The following is a 25,000-nucleotide window of genomic DNA, read 5'->3' on the forward strand; positions in this document are numbered from 1 at the left end:
GTGACACGTAAAAGCACCCACTACACTCTCTGAGTGGTTGGCGTTAGGAAGGGCATCCAGATGTGGAAACACTGCCAAATCAGATTGAAGCCTGGTGTAGCCATCTGGTTTCACCAGTCCTCAGTCAAATTGTCCAACCCATGCTAGCATGGAAAGCAGACGTTAAACGACGACGACGATATATATGTGCTGTGCGTGAGAAGACCCGGCAAGCCAAGTGAGATCGTTGCCAGTGCCCCTGGACTGGCTCTTGTGCGGGTGGCAAATAAGATGCACCATTTTGAGCGTGACCGTTGCCAGTGCCGCCTGACTGGCCTTCATAGGGTTTTTGAGCGAGATCGTTGCCAGTGCCCCTGGACTGGCTTTTGTGCGGGTGGCACATAAAAGACACCATTTCGAGCGTGGCCGTTGCCAGTACCGCCTGACTGGCCTTCGTGCAGGTGACACGTAAAAGCACCCACTACACTCTCTGAGTGGTTGGCGTTAGGAAGGGCATCCAGCTGTAGAAACTCTGCCAAATTAGATTGGAGCCTGGTGTTGCCATCCGGTTTCACCAGTCCTCAGTCAAATCGTCCAACCCATGCTAGCATGGAAAGCGGACGTTAAACGATGATGATGATGATGATGATGATTGCCACTAGCTGTGATCTTTCTTTATCAGGCACATCCAACAAAATTTTGTCATCTTTGGTTTATTTTCAACTTTTTCTTTTTTTTGTTATTGGTCTAGAGCAGTACTTCACAAACTTTTTCTGCTCACTTCTTGTCCATTTTTTTTTTTTTACAAACAGTCTTTCAGCATCCCTTTGCTGTGATTCAACAACACATTAAAAATACACCACCAAAATTCTCTGTTGATTAGGTTGATCACCATTAACTCTTTGCTTATCACATGTACTACTGCAGGACATATTTGCCTGACATCCATGCATCGTATATGATACACATTCCTAATATTTTTTCAACCACTAGAATAATTTGGGATTTATGAATGAAACACTTTATATAACTTTATATAATAGGTGTGGCTATGTGGTAAGAACAGGCACAGGTGTGGTAAGAAACTTGCTTTCTACCCACATGGTCTGGGTTCAGTCCCACTGCATGGCACCTTGGGCAAGTGTCCTCTACTATAGCCTTGGGCTGGCCAAAGCCTTGTGGTTGAATTTGGTAGACAGAAACTGAAAAGAAGCCCGTCATATATGTGTGTGTGTATACACATATATCTATATCTATGTGTGTGTGTCTTTGTGTCTGTTTGTCTCCCCCCCCCCCTGCTTGACAACCAGTGTTGATGTGTTTACATCCCCATAACTTAGCAGTTCAGCAAAAAAGACCAATAGAATAATTACCAGGCTTTAAAAAATAAGTCCTAGGTTCAATTTGTTCAACTAAAACCCTTCAAGGTAGTGCCCCAGCATGGCCACAGTCAAATGACTGAAACAAGTAAAATAATAACTCAGAATGTATGAAACAAAGATTAACTAAATGTCTGGAAACAAAGGTGGCTGTTTAGGATGAACTTACGAAAATGATTTGGACAGGTAAAGGGTTAAAAGACTTACATCTTAGTTATTTCCTCAATTATAGTATGGAAGGTCAAAACAATATTTTGGCTATTTTAAATATTACCAGATGATTTGAGAAAAAATTAGAAATTAAAAATATTTTTGAAAATTAAACGCAATTAAAAAACCCATTTATTACCACCCTCACTATTTTGGCCTTCAGTACCCTTTAAAATTTTCCACTGTCCTCTCAGAAAAAATCCTCAGTGATGATTTGATGTCCATCCCCCTCTTCCCTCTGTGGATGACCAGTCCTCTGAAAAGAAATGGGACACCATCCAGTGTAGCATGATTGTGGATGAGTTAGTGCACTGACTTGACCAGCACTGTCTGGCATGTTTCTGTCCAGCCTCCAAGCCTCACAGCAGACCTTGGCTCACTTGCAACTGGCATTCAGCTTGATAGCTGTCTGTGCATCAACATTTCCCTGAGGCTTGGCCTCCAGATCTTTGAGCCTCAAGAATGCCACTGTGGATCCATTGTGGATTCTTTTGGCCTCCGCCCTCTATCCTGCCATCATACTGTTGGCCACCTTCTCTGCCATACCACCCTGAACAAGATCATAAAGCATGGCCTACACTCTGCAACCTTCCCAGCTTGAGCCAGCAGGGCTAGATTGAGGGAATAGCATAAGTCCAGATGGTATGGTAATTTTCCCATTCTGTGGTGATAGGCCCCTCATCTGGGATGCCACATGTTGTGACACCTTGCAACTTGGTGTGGTTAGCTACCAGCCCTGACTCTGCTGCTTGTCAGGCTGAGAAAAGCAAATTGTCAAGGTATTGGTCATTCTCCGATAAGTTTATGGTTTAGCCTGTAGCATTCTTGAACCCCTGCACACCACTACCTGGGTGGAGATGGTTGTCTGCAAATGTAAGCCTTGTGAATCAGAGTGCTGTTCCAGTGCATCTCTTTTGCTGTCCTCTGGGGCAACACCTTTTCCATTTTGCTGTTGGGGCCATGAAAAATGTTCCTTAATAAAGATTTATAAAAAAGGTAAAAAAAAAAGAACTTAACATTTGTAGCAAGGGTTCTAGTTGTATGCTTGGGAAAGGTTATCATAAACCCAAGCATAAAACCCTTGTTTTGGAAGGGTTTATAATAATATTTTCTGTTCAGTGGAGGTTGTACCTCTCTCCATATTGTATATGTTGTGTGTACGATATTTGTTTCAGTAAAACATGGTTGATATAGTTTTTTTAAAAAAGATTTTTGTCTTTGTTTTTTATTTTATTTTTATCTTTTTTTTTAAAAAATCATTTCCAGTGACATTCTTGACTTTTCTTTAAACACTGAGGAAGGTGCATCTGTGTTGCGGCGCCGAGTTGGTAATTGGCGGGAAGGAGAACTGGAGATAATGTTGAAATGTATATACAGCTACCTCCCTTTTTTATATCGTAAGTGGAAGATTTGTATTCTTTTAATCTTGTTGCTCAGCATCATGTTAGGCCTAATCAAGCTGACCTGTGGTTAAAGATGTTCCAGTTGTGATCATCCTGTCTTTTTATCAGACATAATGTATCTAGAACTACATTATCCAATGTATCTTTGTTTTGTTTTTTTATTTTAGATAGTTGGGTGAGATTTGCGGGGGATTTGGTTGCTATTTCTAGCAGGTTGTATGACTACATACAGGCTGTCTCATGCCATCACTTAATGTTTGATTAAGCTGACCAATTGATTAAAACTACTCCAGTTATGACATATCTCACATCTTTTTTTTTAGGCAGGCACAGTCTACCCTAATCTATATTATTCAATGTATCTTTGATTTTTATAAGATGGTAGGGTATTTGGCTGCTATTTCTAGCAGGTTGGACAGCTGCATTGAAGCCCACTCCTACCCTTTTGGCTCTTGTTTTGTTGTTGTTTAGCCTCCAGGTCATACTTGTCTGAGCAGGCCTATGATCAAAGGTGTTCTGACTATGATTATTTTGTTTGACCCCTCCTCTAAAACAGAAGGTACTCAAGAAGACCTGTCCTCCACAGCAAAAGGGTTAAGGCCACTCCCCCTGGTGAAGAAGATTGACTTGAAAGAGTTGTGTGCTGATGCCACGTAAAGAGCTCTTGTGCTGGTGCCACATAAAAGCGCTTGTGTGGTGCCATATTAAAAGCACCTAGCACACGCTATAAAGTGGTTGGTGTTAGGAAGGGCATCCAGCTATAGAAACTAAACCAAATCAGACTGGAACTTGGTGCAGCTCTGATCAAACCATCAAACCCATGCCAGCTTGGAAAACGGATGTTAAAGGATGATGATGATGATGATAGCAGGCTTTGAACAGTACATTTTCCATCTACTGTAATCATTCACAAAGCTTTGGTCATCCCAGGATTGTAAAAGACATGTGTCCAAGATGCCATACTGTACAACTGCATCTGAAATCACATGATTGTAAGCAAGCAAGCAACCAATCAACCAACCAGCCACTGTTGCTTGAATCGCAGTTATGAATAAAACACTGAATTTTTTGCTTAATCCATAAATTGTATTTTTAAGAATCCATTGTGTATGAAGATTCCTTTTGCAGTGAGCCAGCACACCATAGCACACTTGTCTGAAAAACCACTGACTTACAGAGACATGTGAGTTCTTACCAAAAAAGCATCAGGGTTCTTGCTATGGTAACAGAGTTAAAGTATGTAGAGTGAAGTTGCTCAACATAAATTGACCTTGAACTCTGTCACACATGCACCCTAAGTTATAATGTTCTTACTCACTTCTGTTGTTTGTAGCAGGGCTTAAAAGTGAAGTGTGTAGAGTGTGGTTGTCTCAAAAAAAAAAAAAAAAAAAAGATCAGGTTTCAGCTGTGCAGGATCTCCTTGATTGTGTCAAGAAAAATGAAAACTTTTTGAAAATGGTCATTAAAGGTGAGAAATCATGGGTCTATGGCTGCTAGGGTCTCAAAACCAAGGTTTGAAAGGAACAAGATTTCAAGACATTGAGGCATTCTAAGAAAATGTGATGAGGTAGCTGCTTGCTATCCCCTAAAAGGAGTTCCAGGAATACATCCATCAATGGAAACAATCCTGGATATAGTGTGTGGCTTCAGAAGAACTATTTTGAAGGCGATAAAGTGCTGAATTGGTATGTGTTGTAGTTTTGTTTTTATAACACCAGTCTTGATACTTTTAGATGAAATCTCTTAACTAAAATTCTGCAAACCATTTCTCTCCATTGTTTTTACCAAGCAACTCTTTCATCTCACTAATAATAATAATAATATATTGTTGTTTATTAACTTGGCTTTGGTTCATCTTTGATTCAGTTCAAAGAAATCCTTACTTTACTCTAAGCGTGACTTTGTGTTATTTCTTTGTCATTAGACAGTAATCCAGACCTAGACCAACAAGCTGGTCTTCATTTGAAGTTATTTGAAGTTTACCGCAAAGAATTTCCTGTAAGTATTTTTCTGTAAGGTGAAAGTTTGAAATTTTAAATAAGTTAGTAAAATATAAAAAAAAAATCTATCAATAGGAACAGGAGTGGCTATGTGGTAAGGAGTTTGCTGACAAAAGCTTTGTGAATGGATTTGATTGACGGAAACTGAAGGAAGCCAGTGGTACATACGCGCACACACACATACACGCATGTGTGTGTGTTGTGCGTCTGTGTTTGTCATCCACCACCACTTAACACCCCGTGTTGGTGTGTTTACATCCCTGTGGCTTAGCAGTTTAGCAAAAGAGACTGATAGAATAAGTACCAGGCTTAGAAAAATAAAAGTACTGGGGTTGATTTGTTCAACTAAAATTCCTCAAGGCAGTGCGACAGCATAGCCACGGTCTAATGACTGAAAGAAGCAAAAGATAAAAGATAAAAGATAAAAGATAAAAGATAAAAGATAAAAGATAAAAGATAAAAGATAATTCAATTATGACCTTATTGATATTCAGATTAGTGAAGCTATGTTATTGTGAATCATCCCCTCCTCCTCCTCCTCCTCCTCCTCATCCTCCTCCTCCTCCTCTTCTCCCAAACCCTCCATATCCCCATCTTCTTATTTGTCCCTTTTCTTCCCTTAATCTACTCTCATCTCCCCACTTTTCCTCCTCTTCTCTTCCTCTCATTCTGTTGACAAAGTTTTTCTATTTGATATCCTGATTTATATTGGTCATCTGCAAAGTGTTTCTCTCCAATGCTTTTATCAAGTGATTCTTCCATTCCACACATAACATATTGTTGTTTATTGATACCAATATATAATGTGTGTGTGTGTGTGTGTGTGTTTGTTTTTAAAAGTCAAACTAATTGAAAGATCATGCACTACATTTAAGTGGAATATTACATTTTATTTTTACAATTTTTACAAGTCATTTTGCTTGATTAAACAATCCATAGAGATGTTTCTTTATATGCTACAAAAATGCACCTACATGGCAACTATTATACTCCAACCATAAGATGAACCAAAAAATATATACAAAGCTTAGAAAAACCATAAATAAACTTCACATTCTGATGCGGGCTACTGAGCCAAAACTTTGAAATCACTATTTTAGAAATTAATAATTATTAAAAATAATAATAATAATAAATACTGGTAACTTCTAAGGTCCTCAGTGATAATTCCAGTATCCTTAGGTGCTCCACTATCCTAAAATAAAGAGACTTCAGTTGTTGTAATCACTTCATCCTTAATCCTTTTCTTTTCTTATTTTAATATCTGAAATGTTTTGTGTTTTTTACAGTTGATGAGTAAATTGGTATTTTGGCTGCGAGATCAAGTACGGGTATATGATGAATTAAATATGTGTATCACAAGGATGAGACTACCATACTTGGGAGAGAAAGCAACCAATTATTCCATTAATGTGGTTTATCAGTACGAAGTGAGCCTCTTCTAGTATTAGTTTCATATGCATTAATAATTAACAGTTTTGAATTTATTGAACAAGTTTTAATATTTTCTTTAATATACTATTGCTTTGTTGTTCTTACTGTTTAGGCCTTAGTTGGTCCAGATCCAGTAGACATATCATCAAGGGGGTTTCCGTCTGTGAACTCACCATCATTTTCTGAGATTTAGTTTATTTAATACTAGGTGCAGATGTGGTTGTGTGATTAAGAAGCTTGCTTCCCAACCACATGGTTTCAGGTTCAGTTCCACTGCTCTGTAGCTCCAAGCTGACCAAAACCTTGTGAGTGGATTCGGTGGTAGAAGGAAATTGAAAGAAGCCTGTTGTGTGTATGTGTGTGCATATATATATATATATATATATATATATATATATATATATATACATACATACTTTATTATTAAAGCTGTAATCCAAACTGTCCAATGAATGGGAACGTGAAACTCTGAGTACCAGTTTTTTGTGATATTTTTGTGATGTTTTTGCAGCTTTAATAATAAAACAACATATTACTCTACCTCCAGTATTTGAGGACTATTTTTTCCAACCTTGTTTCACATTTATGTGTTTACTCTGGTATATATATATATATATTTGTTGTCTACACCACCTGTCTCCGTCTTTTGTTTTTTTTTGTGAATTCTCCCTTGTTTCACATAAATGTGAAACAAGGTTGGAAAAAATAGTCCCCAAATACTGGAGGTAGAGTAATATGTTGTTTTAATCAAATATGTCCTTTGAAAACAAAGTGTACTGGATTTCAGATAAGTGCTCTTGGTATGAAGAATGTCTAAAACCTTAAAAAGATATTTAGAGATTCAATGAGAGCGATTATATATTAAAGAGTAAAGGTAGGAAAAGTTATATCTTAAAAGCACAACAGAGATAAGTACATAATAGAAGCAATATTGTATTAATAAATAAATAGATAAAGTACAGTTGCGATCATAAAAAATTTTTCTTAAGTTTTGAAAGTACTTATGATCATTTCATGAATTTATTTTACTTTTTACTAAATTTTTAGCTCAAATTTCTACCAACACAGATTTATACCAATAATTTTTTTAAACAACACCTTTCTCATTCGATTTCTTCCACTGAAATTCATCCTTTTTTTTGATGAGTGGATATACTTCCTAACGATGCTTATCAACTTTAGATTTCATTTTAAGAGGTAATATATTCATGAAACAATCGTTAGAACTTTCAAAACTTAAAAAAAAATTTTTTATGGTCATAGCTGTACTTTATCTATTTATTTATCAATACAATGATGTCTGTTTCCCATGTTGGTATGGGTTGGACGGTTTGACTGAGGTCTGGAATGCCAGTGGTTGTGTGTGTGTGCATGTGCACACACAGTCCAAATGTACAAAAAACAAAAGACAGAAGCAGGCGAGGGAACAACAAATAAAGTGTATTAGTTTTACATTCAGGAAAATGGAAAAGTTTTCGATGTTTTGAGTCTACACTTTCCGACAGAAAGGAATAAGGAAAGAAAACGGAGAAAGGAAAAATATGTGTCAGGATTAACAGTTTCACATGCTGAAATATATATGTATGTAATATTATTGTGCTTTTACTTATTAATTTTTCTATATGTGACAGTGGATTTTCATCGATGAGTTCATGAACCTTGGTTCTTTTTCTTAAAACTATATATATGTAATATACGTATATATAAATAGAGAGAGGAGAGAGAGAAAGAGAGAGAGAGAGAGAGAGAGCATGAAAAATGCATATCAAATGAGGAGGATGTGTGTGTATGTTTGTGTTTTCTTGTCTTGGCATCATGTGATAATCACATGATTGTCGCTATCATACAAGCAATGTCATTTGTTTCCAATATTCTGTGAGAACATGTTTGATCATGGAAAAATATTACCTTGCTTGGACACAGGTGAGGGTTGACAACAAGACGGGCATTTGACCATAGAAAATCTGCCTCAATAAACTCCATCTGGTCTCTGCAAGCATGGAAAAGTGGATGTTAAGTTGATAAATGATGATAATTACTTTTTGTTTTTGGAGATAGAATGTGATTTTAGGGAGATTTGGCTGCTATATTTCTTGCTAGCTAAGTGGCTGTGTAGAGCAGTCAGAGCATGGGACTTTCTGAACGGCATGCTTAAAAAAAAAAAAAATCACCTTGAATTTTTTTTTTTTGTAGTGTAGCCTGCTTAATATTGAGTCAAGTCTCATGAAGCTTACTTCTCATAAAAGGTTGCCTATGCATGTTATAGAGGCTCCCCACCACCCCATTGGTTCAATGATGAGATGTTGGTGATGATGATGATGTGTAGTTGTTATTGAAATGTGATCTGACAAAATGTGATACAAAAATAAAATATATTTTGGGGTTTTATTTAGTTTTATTTAGTTTTATTGGTCAATTACTTCTTTTCTCCAGATTTGTGGCTCTTGTGCCTATATTGGAAACCACCATCATCATTATCATCATTGTTCTCATCTTTGTTGTCAATATCATCAGTGTAATTACCACTATCATCATCACCTCCATCATCATCATCATTGTCCTCTTCCTCCTCCTTCCCACTCACCACCACTGTTACCACCATCATCAGCATTGATTCAGGTATCATTCTCTCTCTCTCTCTCTCTCTCTCATTATTTCTTAATACTGAGCTAACTGATCTATTCCAAACACTCCATATTAAATCTCCACCTTTCAGATATTCTGATGTCTTTCAACTTATTTCATTTATTTTCCTTCTTTTTTTCACAGTTGAAAGAAAGAGAAACGAGGCTGCGGTATGAAAAGATATCAGCCGACAATGATTTAAAGAAGAGACTTGGACAACTGTTTTACTTGCAAAATTTAGCCAAGGTCTGTGTTTTACACTTCATTTTTACATCATGTAGATTGGGCGTTTGTTTTGTATTGTGTTTTGTAGAGCAGAACAACTGGTCTGTGAAGAGATTTGACGATTTTTTTTGTTCTTTGCTTCTTTTATTTACTAGGCCTGGAAGAAAGGGCTATGCCATTGGCCTTTTCAGACTCTCTGTGATTGGGAAAATTGATGCTGTTAACCCTTTAGCATTTAAAACCAGCCATATTAGGCCCTAATCATCATCATCATTTAACATCCATTTTCCATGCTGGCCTTGGTTGGACAATTTGACAGGAGCTGGCTTGGCAGAAGACTGCACCAGGCTTGACTGATTGTTTTAGTATGGGTTTCACAGCTGGATACCCTTCCTAACACCAACCACCCTACAAAGTGGCTCTATATATTCTGGGTTCAAATCCCACTGAATTCAACTTTACCTTTCAGGGTCAATAAAACAAGTACCAATCAAAATGGCCTGATCCGGTCTCTCACTCCTACTCTGCAATGTCATTCTAAAAATATGCATTCACATTATTGAAATTACAAACCTAAAAGATACTGCAAAACAATTCAAAACAATGTGAATAAATAAGCAAATCCTTTAACAGAGTAATCAGAATGCCAAATGGCTGATACTTCGCTTAAAGCATTGCAAGAAAGACATATGCAAGGAGAAGATTTCAGAAAGCTGCTGTTCTGGGATAAAAGGACTGGTTAAGGTGTTGCTAGTGTGGTACTGTGTGAGGTGGGGTTGGGTATAAAATGTGGAGATAAGCAGAGAAGAGACAAGTGGGTCAGGAGTACCTGAGTTGAGGGACTCATGAGTCCATTATGGTAGGAGCAGAGGCCATTGTAGTAGCAGTAGAGAAGGCAGAGAGAGAGAGAAAGAGAGAGAGAGGGAGGGAGAGAGAGAGAGAGAGAGAGAGAGAAAGAGAGAGAGAGAGAGAGAGAGAGAGAGAGAGAGCAGATACAGTATGTCCGTGAGCCAATGACTGGAGCTTGTCTATGAGTGATTTTATTACAATTAGCTGACTGAGCTTTCTCTGGATGCAGTCTAGGAGGTCTCTGTATGTAGCAGTAGTGTTGTCTCAGATGTGGGAGCACTACTTCATTGTGGTCCTCACCTCAGCTTTTTTTAATGAGATTCTCTCATTACTTTGGTGAATGAGGGTTTGGCAAGACACAGCTGTGCAGTGTTCTTAGTTTGATGTTTTGCCATATTGTCTCATTTTGGAATTCAGGCTTATCTGGGATTGGAAGATCTGGTTGCAGATGTTGCAGTGGTGGTTTCCACCATTTGGGGTTAAATTGGAACCAGCTCAAAGTGGGAGCTGGCTTGGTAGCACCTGAACTTTGTAGAGTACCAGTAATTGTTGTGGGATGAGAACTGGGATATTTTCTGAACCTGAAAGAAAGGGATTGTATAGATTCAAATTCTGGAATGTAGCCTCAGCTATGTTAAAGATATGGTTTTTGTCAAGAAAGAATTTCACCAAGGGTAACAAAATTAAAGTAGCAGTCAAATACTGGGATTGATCAATTGTTTAAGAAGCCTCTTTGCTCATATTTCTAGTCTTGTGCTTCTGATAGAAACAATTATTTTATCTTATTAATGTTTAATTAATTCTTAGTTATTGATTGTTTGTTTCAGGATGCTAATCCATCTGAAGATTCTCCTCCAACTCAATGTTTGATTTGTCTAGAGGTCCTGAAAGATAAGGTAAGGACAAAAAAACAAAACTGTCTGAGTGTTGCCATTTATGTAAATCTGTTTACCATTTCTCATGATCTCATCATCAGCATCATCAACAGCAGTATTTTATATCTGCTTTTCCATGTTGATATGGGTTGGACAATTTTTATGAGTCAGTTTTTCATGGTCAGATGTCTTTCCTGGTGCCTATCTTTTTAGTCAGTAACCTCTTACAGTATACAGGGACATAATTTACCTATTCTAAAATCAGGATATATGTTGTAAACATGATATATGAAGCCATATTTGATACTGTCTTTTAAGATCCCTATTATTCATAATTTTATAAACACTCAGTACACTCTGTATAGTGTTTGGAATTACGAAAGACATCCAGCCATAGAAACCATTCCAAAACAGACAATTAGAGCCTGGACAGTTCTCCAGACGGCCAATTCCTGTCAAAATTATCCAACCCATGCCAGCATGGAGAATGGACATTAAAAGATGATGATGATGATTTTTGTATCTGACACCATTTTACAATATTTGATAACTTGTAATGAATTTTAAATCATTTTTGTTAACGAGATTCATTATTGCCATCATTATCATCTTTTAATATCCATGTTCCATGCAAGAATGGGTTGGACAGTTTGATAGGATCTGATAAAGGACTGCATCATGCTGCAGTGTCTGTTTCGGCATGGTTTCTATAGCTTGATGCCCTTTGCCAACCAGTCCACAGTCTATACTGGGTGCCTTTTGCATGCCACCAACAGCAGTGAGGTTGCTATGTAGCTGGCAATACATCAAACCCAGAGGGGCAGCTTTACAAAGGAGATGTTAGATTAAAGTATGAGAGCAGAGGCAGAGCAGGGTTCTTTCTGTAGAGGGACTACATGACTATTCCCTCTTTCTCTCTCTCCATATATTTTGTATGTGTTTTTCTCTTTGTCTTGACAAGTTGTAAATGACTGTTGCCATCATGCAAGCAATGTCCTTTGTTTCCAGTCTTCTGTGAAAACATGCTCAGCCTTGGGGAATTGATCACCTTGCTTGAAAACAGGTAAGGTTTGGGGAGAGAAAGAGCATCCGGCCAAAGAAAATGTACCTCTATGAATTCTGTCTGACCCATGCAGGTATGGAAAAGGGGATATTAAATGATGATGGTGATGGTGATTTTTTTCCTTTTTTTTTCCAGTGGGCTGTTTTGATTTGCGGCCATTTCTACTGTATTTCCTGTATCTATATCATCATTAAACGGTCTCAAGGCTACTTGAAATGTCCAACATGTCGTCAAAGCACACACTTTGACGATATCAATTATGTATCGATGGAGAAATCTGGAGTGTTAGATGATGAGGATGGTGTCTCGATGAAGGTATTCATTTTATAATAATAATAATCCTTTCTACCATAGGCACAAGGTCAGAGAGTTTGTGGGAGGGAGTAAGTTGATTACATTGATCCCCAGGGCTCAACTGGTACTTATTTTATCAACCCTGAAAGGGGGAAAGGCAAAGTCAACCTAGGTGGCATTTGAACTCAAAACATTGAAGTTGGATAAAACACCATTAAGCATTTTGCCTGGCGTGCTTATAGTTCTGCCACCTCACCACCTAAATAATAATAACAATAAAAATAATCCTTTCTACTAAAGGCACAAGGCCTGAAATTTTGGGGTAGAGGACTAGTCGATTACATCAACCCAGTGTTTCATTGGTACTTAATTTATCAACCCTGAAAGAATGAAACAAAGTTGATCTCAGTGGAATTTGAACTCAGAATGTAGCAACAGACAAAATACCACTAAGCATTTCGTCCAGCATGCAAATGATTCTGCCAGCTCGCTGCCTTAATAGTAATAATAGCAGCAGCAGTAATAATAATAATCAGTAGTACTTCTAATTCTACAGGTTTGAATTTCTTATTTTAAGCAAATCACTTAATGATCATTTCTAATTTTGAAATCAGTACCATTAGGCTGTCAAGAAAGTTCTTGCGGTTTTTAACCGTTAAATTCAGATGCACATATCTCGGCTGAAACAAAACTTTATTAATTGAAATAAAAAACCATCAGAAACAAAACACACTTTTGCCAATGCAAAACAAGTTTATTTATGCCAGTAGCGTAAAAATCCTGCGTTCTGGTGGTGGGCATCGTCTTGGTTTTTGAAGCATTTCTCATGCAGGAAGTTGTCAAGATGCTTGAAAAAGTGGTAGTTGGTAGGCAAGAGGTCTGGTGAGTATGGCGGATGAGGCAGAGTTTCGTAGCCCAATTCGTTCAACTTCTGCAGGATCAGTTGTGTGGCCGAGTGTTGTCATGGAGAAGAATTGGTCCTTTTCTATTGACCAATGCTGGCTGTTGTTGCCGGAGTTTCTTATGCATTTCATCCATTTGTTGACAGTACTTCTCTGCCATAATGGTTTCGCCTGGATCCAAAAAGCTGTGATGGATGAGACTGGCCACAGACCACGAAACAATTACCATGACCTTCTTTTGGTGTAACTTTGGCTTCGGGAAGTGCTGTGGAGCTTCATCAGCGTCCAACCACTGAGCTGAGCGTCACCAGTTGTAGTAAAGAATCCACTTTACATTGCAAGTCACAATCTGGTCGAGAAACGGGTCATTCTTGTTGCGTAAAAGAAGGGAAGATGACTTCAAAATGGTGTTTTTTTTGGTTATCATTCAATTTGTGCGGCACCCATTTCTCAAGTATTTTTGTTTTTCCAATCTCTTTCAAGTGGTTGGAAATTGTCGTATACGTTACGTCTAATTCAGAATCAAGCTCTCAAACAGTTGTGCGTGGATTGGCTTTGATTAAGGCTTTTTAGTTGATCGTTCTCAACATCCGATGGTCGACCACTACGCTTATCATCTTGAAGATTCTTGTCACCGCTACAAAATTTCTTGAACCACCATTGTGCTGTACGTTCATTAGTGGTTCCTGAGCCAAACACATCGTTGATATCGTGAGCTGTTTCAGCAGCTTTTCAGCCTAGCTTGAACTGGAATAAGAAAATTGTGTGAATTTGCTTTTTGTCCATGTTGTATTCAACGTTCTAGAAAGAATGGCCTAATTATTCAAAAAGAAAAAGAGTAACATGATTAGATAGAGCGAAAAACGGGCTTTAATATGATATATAAAGTCAAAGTAATTTAACGAAAATTAATTTGAAAATACATCATTTAAAACCAAAATAAAAAATTCTGTAAGAACTTTCTTGACAACCTAATATAACTGGGAATACATATATAGACTTGGGAATACACTCACACACACACACACACACACACACACACACACACACACAGAGTCAGTCAGTGTGTTTGTGTGTGTGTATATGTATGATATGCCTATATATGCATATGCAGTATATGTATATGTATATATATATATATATATATATATATATATATATATATATATATATATATATATATATATATATATATTAAAAACAGAAACTATATATAGTTCCTTGTTTTTAATCTATAATTGATCCTTTCATCCAATTGTCTGTCTATCTTTCTCTTTCTCTCATATATATATATATATATATATATATATATATATATATATATATTTTAACATTCCACATTTGGGATGGAAAGTTGTGTGCCATCTATTACTTTTTCATCCTGTTTTGTATATTTTCATGGGTCAACTATGAAAATTGGATTTGAATGGTTTCTGTTTTTATTGGCTGTGTGTTGCTAATAATAATGATAATAATGATAGCAATGATAATGGGACCCTGAGGAGATGGAGTATCCTATATTTTATAATATGTTATAATATTTTATGATATGTATTAATCATTCTGGATGTTCTATCGAAATGTACATAGGTCTATTTCATTATTATTATTATTATTGTTGTTGTTGTAATAAAGTATTTTCAACGGATCAATTTTGAGCTCTATTTAAAGTTGATATATATATATATATATATATATATATATATCTGTATGTGTACATAAGTATGTAAATATATATCTATATCTATATATATTTCTTTCAGGGTAGTTACTCAACCAAAGTGACTGCTATTGTGCATTGCCTTTTAAAGATTCGACTGAAGGATCCATTTGCTAAATCCCTTGTGTTTTCTACAGTAAGATATTTCAAATATATTACGTGTTTGTATATATGTGTGTGTGTGTATATATATATATATATATATATATATATATATGTGCTGTGCGTGAGAAGACCCGGCAAGCCAAGTAAGATCGTTGCCAGTGCCCCTGGACTGGCTCTTGTGCGGGTGGCACATAAGATGCACCATTTTGAGCGTGGCCGTTGCCAGTACCGCCTGACTGGCCTTCATAGGATTTTCGAGCGAGATCGTTGCCAGTGCCCCTGGACTGGCTTGTGTGGGTGGCACATAAAAGACACCATTTCAAGCGTGGCCGTTGCCAGTATCGCCTGACTGGCCTTCGTGCAGGTGACACGTAAAAGCACCTACTACACTCTCTGAGTGGTTGGCGTTAGGAAGGGCATCCAGCTGTAGAAACTCTGCCAAATTTAGATTGGAGCCTGGTGTTGCCATCCGGTTTCACCAGTCCTCAGTCAAATCGTCCAACCCATGCTAGCATGGAAAGCGGACGTTAAACGATGATGATGATGATATATATATATTGGGTCATCCCTTAAGTAATGCAGATTCTTTTCAATTGCGTGAACTAAAAGTCGGAGGGGAACAGGATAAACTATCTGCATGATCTTGCTATAAAAGCAGGTAGTAATTTTACCTTGTACTTATTCTTAGTGCAAGTTTTGAAGAGTGCAGTTCGATTTTAACAGTTATTGTTTCAAAGCTATAATGGAAGTGACAGAGGAGCATATTCAACATATTTTGCTTTATGTATTCAATAAAGGCAACAATGCAATGCAAAGTGTGAGGAATATTTATGCAGTGTATGGGGATAGGACAATTAGCATAAGCCTGTGTCAATGGTGGTTCCATAAATCCCAGGCTGTAAACTACACCCTAGAAAATGAGCCTTGTCCTGGAAGATCTATAGAGCTCAATGAGAACATCCTACAAACTCTGGTTGAACAAAATCACATCATAACTGTTGAGGAACTTGCAGAGAAGCTTGGATTTGGTCATTCAGCCATTCATTGACACCAGTGTGCCTTCAGAAAAATAAGCAAATTGGGTCAATGGCTTTGTCACAGACTTTCTGAGTCTAATCATGCACAGAGAGTGATTATGTGCTCTTTTGTGCTGTCACATCTCACGAATGAACCTTGTTTTGGACTGAATAGTGACTGGTGATGAGAAATGTGTTCTCTATAAAAATTTCAAGCACTGAAGACAATAGGTAGGGAAGGGAGAAACACCAGCTCCCTAAGCGAAAGAAAGTCTTGACCTACGTAAAGTGTTGTTATCTGTTTAGTGGGATATGAAAGGTTTAGTCCACTTTGAACTTATAAACCCAAACCAAATGATAGCAAACGAGATGTACTGTGAGCAACTTGAGTGGCTTCAGTCAGTGCTTGAAGATAAGCTTCTGTACCTGGCTTTCGTTGACATGGAGAAAGCCTTTGACACAGTCCCCTGATCCCTTATCTGGTGGTCAATGTAGAAACTAGGGATAGATGAGTGGTTAGTGAGAGCTATACAAGCCATGTACAGGGATGCTGTCAGTAAGGTGAAGGTTGGCAATGAGTACAATGAAGAATTCCATATAGGGGTAGGGGTCCACCAAGGATCAGTCCTCAACCCTCTCTTTTTCATCAAAGTTCTCCAGGCAATAACAGAGGAATTCAAGACAGGATGCCCCTGGGAGCTTCTCTGTGCTGATAACCTTGCTCTATTAGCTGAGTCACTATCAGAACTAGAGAAGTTTCAGGTATGAAAGCAAGGTCTAGAATCGAACAAAATCTAACAAAAGCCAGTCTTAATAAGTAGGAAGGCAGACAAATCACAAATCCCTTCAGATAGATGGCCCTGTAGAAAAGGCATCAGTAGAAACTCCATAAGATGTACCCATTGTAAGCTATGGACACGTAAAAGGTGCAGCAATATCAAAGGAAGGCTAACTGGGAAGATAGTTTTTGTGTGTGGCAAATGCTCAGGGGCAATAAACACTGAAAATGTGCAGAAAACAGCTTCTGTCACATTCCAGTGGGGAAAAACTAGAAGTAGTTGATAGCTTCCATTACCAAGGTGACTAAGTCAGTAGCTGGGGTGGATGCTCTGAGAGTGTAGCTGTTAGAATAAGAATAGCCTGGGCAAAGTTGTGAAAGCTCCTACCTCTGCTAGTGACAAAGGGCCTTTCGCTCAGAGTAAAAGGTAGACTGTATGACACATGTGTACGAATAGCCATGCCACATGGCAATGAAACATGAACTGTGACTGCTGAGGACATGCGTAAGCTTGCAAGGAATGAAGCCAGTATGCTCCGCTGGATATGTAATGTCAGTGTGCATACATGACCTGAGAGAAAAGTTGGACATAAGAAGCATCAGATGTAGTGTGTAAGAGAGACAACTGCACTGGTATGGTCTTGTGTTGTATATGGATGAGGACAGCTGTGTGAAAAAGTGTCACACCCTAGCATTAGAGGGAACCTGTGGAAGAGGTAGACTCAGGAAGACCTAGGATGAGGTGGTGAAGCACGCTCTTTGAATGTTGGTCTTTACAGAGGTGATGACAAGTGACTGAGACCTTTGGAGATATGCTGTGCTTAAGAAGAACCAGTAAGCCAAGTGAGACCGTAACCGTAGCCTGTGCCAGTGCAGCTTAATCAGCCCATTTCAGAGTACCCTTCAATCATTGGGCAATAAACTGCTCTTGCGAAGACCTGATGATGCAAGTGAAATTGTTGTCATGGCCGATGCCAGTACTTCAAAAGCACCATTTGAGCATGGTCGATGCCAGTGCCGGTTGACTGGTCCTCGTGCACCCGCTACACTCTCGGAGTGGTTGGCTTTAGGAAGGGCATCCAGCTGTAGAAACTTTGCCAGATCAGATTGGAGCCTGGTGCAGCCTTCTGGCTTGCCAGCCTTCAGTCAAACCGTCCAATCCATGCCAGCATGGAAAGCAGACGTTAAACGAAGACGATGATGATGATGATGAATAAATGCGGAAACTAATTTCTGTGTGTCAGTTTGTCACACTTTGACCCCCTCCTCTCTCACTATTCAATGACACTTCCTCATGCTGGGGTGAGAGTAATAGTAGGCATAAAGATTGTGAGGATAGTGACAAAGACAGAGAGAGAGAGAGAGAGAGAGAGAGAGAGAGAAAGAGAGGGAGAGAAAGAGAAACAAAGAAATTTAGGGTGAGTTGATGATGTTGTATTAAAAGTAGTAGTATTGATGGTGGCAATGGGAGTAATAATGAGAGAGAGAGAGAGAGAGTGGGTATGTGAGAGAAAGAGGGAGATGATGTACAACTTTCCTGGACAGAAATTCCTGTGTCAGCATACTGAACACTATCATTTTTGTTTTAATTTTTGCTTTCTTTAATACATACTTACATATATATACACATATGTGTGTGTGTGTGTATGCATACACACACACACATAAAATACACTTTAATTGAAATGCAGTTTCCCCTAAATTAAACATATCTAATATAAATGTGAATGTCTGTGTGTCAGTGTGTTACACTTTTTCAACTTTACTCCTAGAGGCCGTAGTCCAATATATCAGGCTGACTCCATGAGTAAATTAAAAACTTTCCAAGCCAAATCCAGACTTGCAATCCTGAAATTTTGGATTCCTATGTTTTCATTACTGCGATTGTTTCTGTCGATTTGTTTTTTACATGATTTTTAACGTCAAATATGATCATCATTAGGAAATGACTCTGGAGGAAGCAATTGCAACAAATTCTCCAAAACAAGTCAGAGATCTGTTTGCAGATTTTCCCATTCAGGGTTAGTTGCTTAAAAGCTACATACTAGCTTAAAAACCGCCTGATAGGACAACCTGTTGAGGGCTACTGACCAGATCTGTGTATGGTGCAAAGTCACCCCTCAATCTAAGGTGACGTGGTGGTGGAACAATGTAGTTGACAATGCTATTAAGGAAAAGAAACAGGCATGGAAGGACTGGAAGAGCGGTGGTAGCAAGGAACTGTACCAGATCGCCAGAAGGGAAGCTAGGAGACAGGTTTACTTAGCCAGAGGGGAAGCAGATAAGAAAAAATTTGCCAATGTTCTGTGACATGAGGACCAAAGACTTGAAGTACTTCGTGTTGCAAGACAGTGTGTGAGAGAGAATCGTGATGTCATAGGAGAAAAATGTGTCTGCATGGATGATGGCTCACTTGCATTTAATGAGATGGCAAAGAGAGAGACTTGGAGACACCACCATGTAATATTACTAAATGAAGAGAATGAATGGGAGAAAGAGAGTCTACCAAATGTCAACCCAACTGAGGGACCAGCTATCTGAATTGACAGTTGCTTGGTAGATAAAGCAATTAAGAGTATGAAGACAGAGAAAGCCCCTGGCTCATCAGGAATCACTGCAAAGATGCTTAAAATAGCTGGCAGTGTTGGCTACAATGTAGTCACCCACATAGTCAATCAGGTGATACATGAAAGAGTCATACCCAATGACCGGTGTAGCAGCACCATAGTCAACTGCTACAAAGGTAAAGGTGACGCATTAGATAGGAATAATTACAGAGGTATCAAATTGTTGTATCAAGTGATGAAAGTCAAGGAGATAGTCATAGCCCAACTAATTTAGGAGAGAGTTAGTTTAGACGAGATGCAGTTTGGGTTTGTATCAGGGAGAAGCACCACTGCTATATTTCTGGTAAGACAGCTGCAGGGGAAATTCCTAGCCAAAGATAAACCTCTGTACTTGGCAGTAGCGGGGGTGGATGCTCTGAGAGCATAGATGCTAGAATAAGAATAGCCTGGGCAAAAGTTGTGAGAGCTCCTACTTCTGCTGGTAACAAAGGGCTTTCGCTCAGAGTAAAAGGTAGACTGTACGACACGTGTGCAAACAACCATGCTACATGACAGTGAAACATGGACTGTGATTGCTGAGGACATGCGGAGGCTTGAAAGAAATGAAGCTAGTATGCTCTGCTGGATGTGTAATGTCAGTGTGTATACATGACAGAGTGTAAGTGCTCTGAGAGAAAAGTTGGACATAAGAAGCATCAAATGTAGTGTGTAAAAGAGAGACGACTGTGTTGGTATGGTCATGTGTTGCATATGGAGGTAAGCCCAGGAAGACCTGGCATGAAGTGGTGAAGCATGATCTTTGAACGTTGGGCCTCACAAGCAATGACAAGTGACCGAGACCTTTAAAGATATGCTGTGCTTGAGAAGACCCGGCAAGCCAAGTGAGATTGTAGCTGTGGCTGATGCCAGTGTCGCATAACTGGCCTATTTAAAAGTACCCTTCAATCCATGAGGCAATATGTGCTTGAGAAGACCTGTTGAGTTAAGGGAAATCATTGTCATAGCCAGTGCCAGTGCTGCCTGACTGGCACCTGTGCTGGTGGCACGTAAAAAGCACCATTTGAGTGTGGTCAGTGCCAGTGCTGCCTGACTGGCTCCTGTACTGGTGGCACGTAAAAAGCACCATTCGATTGTGGTCAATGCTAGTGTTGCCTGACTGGTCTCCATGCTGGTGGCACATAAAAAACAGCCACTACACTCTTGGAGTGGTTGGTGTTAGGAAGGACATCCAGCTGTAGAAACCTTGCCAGACCAGATTGGAGCCTGGTGCAGCCTCCTGGCTTGTCAGTCCTCAGTCAAACTATTCAACCCATGCCAGGGAAAGTGGATGTTAAACGATGATGATGATGACGAGATAAATATATATATTTGTATACGTATATGATGGGCTTCTTTCAGTTTCTGTCTACCAACCAAATCTACTCACAAGGCTTTGGTTAGCCCAAGGCTATAGTAGAAGACACTTGCCTAAAATGCTGTGCAGTGGGACTGAACCTGGAACCCTTCAGTTGGGAAGTAAACTTCTTACCACACAGCCACTCCTGTACCTATAAATTTTTTTGTTAGGGATAGTCATTGTCAAAAGAAGCAGGGTAGTTTCCATGACATTTTCATTGAGAGCTTTTAAGATTTGTGGAAGGGAGAAACAAGAGACCTGGTCCAAATGTTTGCAACAAAGTAGATTTTGATTAAGATCATTCAGGGGCCAAGTAGTCTTCTTAAACTGAGCAAAGGATTAAGTCTGTACCCTAGAAAATATATAGTCCCCTGTCCATTTGTCAAGCTTCTATGCAGTTTCCTTTTATTCAGATTTATTCAAAGTGTTGTGTGACCCAGTATCTGTGGTAGAAGACCCTTTTAAAAATAAGCAATCACATTATGAAAACCTTGAAGCTACAAGTTTAATTCATGATTAATTCAAAACATTGTGAATAATTAAGCATTAAATTTAATAGAATAATCTGAATGAGACTACCCCTAGATCTATGGGACAAACTCTGTTTTAAAGTGATATAAATTAAAACTTTCCATCAAAATTTTTACTGAATTCTTCAAATTAATTAAAGTCAGTAGTATTTCAACAGAAATATGGTAGCAAAAGGGTTAAGGTGTTAACTCAGTCATTTTCCTAAAACTTTTATTTGCATTTTTTCCTTTTATGTTTCTTTATAACATTTTTGGTTTTTGTTTGTTTGTTTCTGTTTTTGAAAACTTTTGAATTATTAATTTTGTTGTTATATTTCAGTGGTCAAGTGTTTTAGAGATAATAGGTCAAGCATTGACCATGAATGGCATTAGATATTCCACTTTATCTTCAGGGAAACAGTCCCAGGTTTGTATCAGTAATTCAAATAAGTCTTCTCCTTCACATTCACTGTTCAGTTAGTAATTAACTCTGTAGTAATTAAGCCAATTGATAGAGAAGCTGGACTTTACTACACATGCAAAAAATGTATAGGAATAGTTAGCAGGAAGTGCACTTAAGAAATGGAATATTTCAACATTCCAGAAAACTTGCTAGAAGTAATTAACAACTTCTATTACTTAGATGTCCCAAGTGTCCAACTGTGAATTATAGCTGCTTTTTAAATTTTTTTATGGCTGGATTCCAACTTCGGCCACAGCAACAATGTCCACCCACCACACTTCTCAGTCCATCATCAATGCATCAAAATCCTGGATAAATTCCAGGTCAGTGTCTGCAATCAAGTTGTCAATGTAAGTGTGACAACATTTTCCTCTTCTTACATCACAATGAAGTGGGTTCCACAAGCCTAATTTGGATGCTTCCAGATCAGGGTGGCGCACGCAGTGACCAGATAGTTGCAGCTGTCTTTGCCTGATCTTCTCGCTAACTTTTGGCAAGCCTCCATAAAGGTATTCATTTGTCATGGCTACTTGAATAACAGTGAATGGAAAATATTCTCTCAGCTGCAACCTGACGACATTCCCTGACATCTTTGCCACTATCTTCTTGTTCTCTTCCAGCTGGGGTAGCCATGTGTCTGCCTTACATTTAGACACCTACTCCTGTCCCTCTATCATACTTTAACACTTGGCATAAAGCTATCTCTCTCAATACTACTCCCCACCTCAGTTGAGGGTGTGGTGGGGGCAGGGTGGACTGGGTCTTGTCACGTGAGTTACTTGGTGATTTCCTTGGTACAGGTGCCGTGTAAAATGGCTGGTGTTAGGAAGGGTATCCAGCCCTACAATCCATTACAAAATAGACATTGGAACTTGGTGCGGTTCTCTGGCTTGCCAGCTCATGTTGAACTGTCCAACCCATGCCAGCATGGAATGTGGATGTTAAATGATGGTGGTGCCACTGACGACAGCATTAATGACAGTGCAGAAACAATGTGGTGGTGGAAGTTATCTTCACCAGTTGCTGTAGCAGCATCACCACCACCATCATAATCATGTGTTTTATTACTGTGTAGAGCATCTAGCATTTTGTCGTATCAAAGCCAACAGGAAGTGGCAGTCACTCTATAGTGCTACTGGTAACAATTGTTTGGCAAGCAGTGAAGTACATGGTTCAAATCCAGTTAGTGGGCCTTCTTTAGTTTCAAGTATATACTGCAGCCCCCTCCTGTATGAGTGTTAATCTTTGTTCCCCACCTCCCATCTTAAATTGCTGCTTTGTAATGTTTAATATAATTGACATGGAAGTCTTAGCCCTCAGTCCTTTATTTTGATTTCTGATACTAATGCAAGTCACAGATTTGATAGGGGTGTGTAATCCATTAAATCAAAGCCCCAGTACTTCACTGGTATTGTATTTTCAGATACCAGCATGTGGGTGTCTCGTTTGATGTAATCCACTACAACTCACACACACACACGTGCGCGCACGGACACACACACACACACACACACACACACACACACACACACTATCAAAGGCTGCTAAATGTAGAGAATGAATGGGAGAAGGAGAGTCTGCCAGATTTTGACCCAACTGAGGGACCAGCTATCCAAATTGACAAAGGACATGAAGATAGGGAAAGCTCCCAGCCTATCAGCTGAGATGCTTAAAATATCCGGCAGAGTAGGATATAGCCTAGTCACCTGTATAGTTAATCAAGTTGTCCATGAGGGAGTCATACCCAACGATTGGTGTAGCAGCATTTTAGTCAACTGCTACAAAGGCAAAGGTGATGCCTTCGACAGAAATAATTACAGACACATCAAATTGCTGAATCAGGTGATGAAAGTCACAGAAAGGGTCATAGCTCAATTAATTAGGAAGGGAGTTAGTGTAGATGAGATGCAGTTCAAATTTGTGCCAGGCAGGAGCACAACTGATGTTATATTCTTGTTAGGCAACTGCAGAAGAAATATTTAGCCAAAAATAGACCTCTGTGCTTGACTTTTGTTGACATGGAAAAAATCTTTGACAGAGTCCCTCCCTCCCTTATATGGTGGTCAATATGGAACCTAGGGATAGATGAGAGGTTAGTGAGAGTGGTACAAGCCATGTACAGGGATGCTGCTAGGAAGATGAAGGTTGGCAACGAGTATAGCAATAAATTCAGTATTCAGATAGGAGTCCACCAAGGCTCAGTTCTCATCCCCCTCCTGTTTATCTTCGTCCGCCAGGCCTTAACAGAGGAATCTATGATTGGCTGTCCCTGGGAGCTCTTATATGCTGGTGACCTTGTTCTTATAGCTGGATCACCACCTGGCCTAGAGAAGAAATTTTAGGTGTGGAAACAAGGTCAGTAAGAAGGAAAACAGACAAATCACAAGTTCCTTTTGGGAGATGGCTCTGCTCGATATGTAAGAAGGGTGTTGGTAGAAACTCCATACATTGTACGCAGTGCAAGCTTTGGACACATAAAGAATGCAGTACTATCAAAGGAAGGTTAAAGGAGAATATGGTGGGGAAGATGTGGGAGTACAATAAGCACTAAAAATGCACAGACAATAGACTCCCTCAAATGCTCAGGTGGATCATTAGAAGTAGTAGATAGCTTCTGTTACCTAGGGAGCCAAGTTAGCAGTAGGGGAGGGAGTTCTGAAAGTGTAGTTGCTAGGATAAGAATAGGCTAGGTGAAGTTCAGTGAGCTTCTACCTTTCTTGGTAACTAGGGTCCTCTCCCTCAGAGTGAAAAGCAAATTATATGATGCCTGTGTATGTACAGCTATGTTACATGGCAGTGAAACTTGGGCCTTCACTACAGAGGACTTGCGAAGGCTTGAAAGAAATGAAGCTAGCATGCTTTGCTGGATGGGTAATGTTAGTTTATATGCAGGACAGAGTGTAAATGATTTAAAAGGAAAACTGTGTGTAAGCGGCATCAGATGTTGTGTGCAAGAAAGAAGACTGCACTGGTTTGGTCATGTGATGAATATGGATGAGGACAGCTGCATAAAAAAGTGCTGAGCTTTAATTGTAGAGGGTACCTGTTGAAGGGGTAGCCCCACGAAGATGTGGGACAATGTGGTGAGAAAGGATCTTCAGACACTGGGCCTCACTGAAGAAATGACTAGAGACTTGGAGATGTGGTGATTTGCTGTACTTGATGAGGCACATCCAGCTAAGTAAAATCACTGTCTCCCACACATATA

The 25,000-nt window shown here is 39.0% G+C and overlaps 1 protein-coding gene across 3 annotated transcripts in view; it reads left to right on the top strand.

Annotated features, from left to right (window-relative positions):
• The window catches only part of LOC106870294 (E3 ubiquitin-protein ligase SHPRH), an 81,187-nt gene that overhangs the window by 53,730 nt on the left and 2,457 nt on the right, over positions 1–25,000 (top strand). For all 3 annotated transcript variants that reach the window (XM_089338922.1, XM_089338920.1, XM_089338921.1), the window contains exons 22-29: positions 2,835–2,965; positions 4,896–4,969; positions 6,261–6,401; positions 9,175–9,276; positions 10,932–11,000; positions 12,178–12,357; positions 15,002–15,094; positions 21,670–21,756. In XM_089338922.1, the coding sequence (XP_089195048.1) occupies positions 2,835–2,965; positions 4,896–4,969; positions 6,261–6,401; positions 9,175–9,276; positions 10,932–11,000; positions 12,178–12,357; positions 15,002–15,094; positions 21,670–21,756 (877 nt within the window). The remainder of the gene's footprint in view (positions 1–2,834; positions 2,966–4,895; positions 4,970–6,260; positions 6,402–9,174; positions 9,277–10,931; positions 11,001–12,177; positions 12,358–15,001; positions 15,095–21,669; positions 21,757–25,000) is intronic.

Source organism: Octopus bimaculoides, chromosome 21 (assembly GCF_046866305.1).
Source record: "Octopus bimaculoides isolate indiv1 chromosome 21, ASM4686630v1, whole genome shotgun sequence".
In the NCBI taxonomy this organism is placed as follows: Eukaryota; Metazoa; Mollusca; class Cephalopoda; order Octopoda; family Octopodidae; genus Octopus; species Octopus bimaculoides.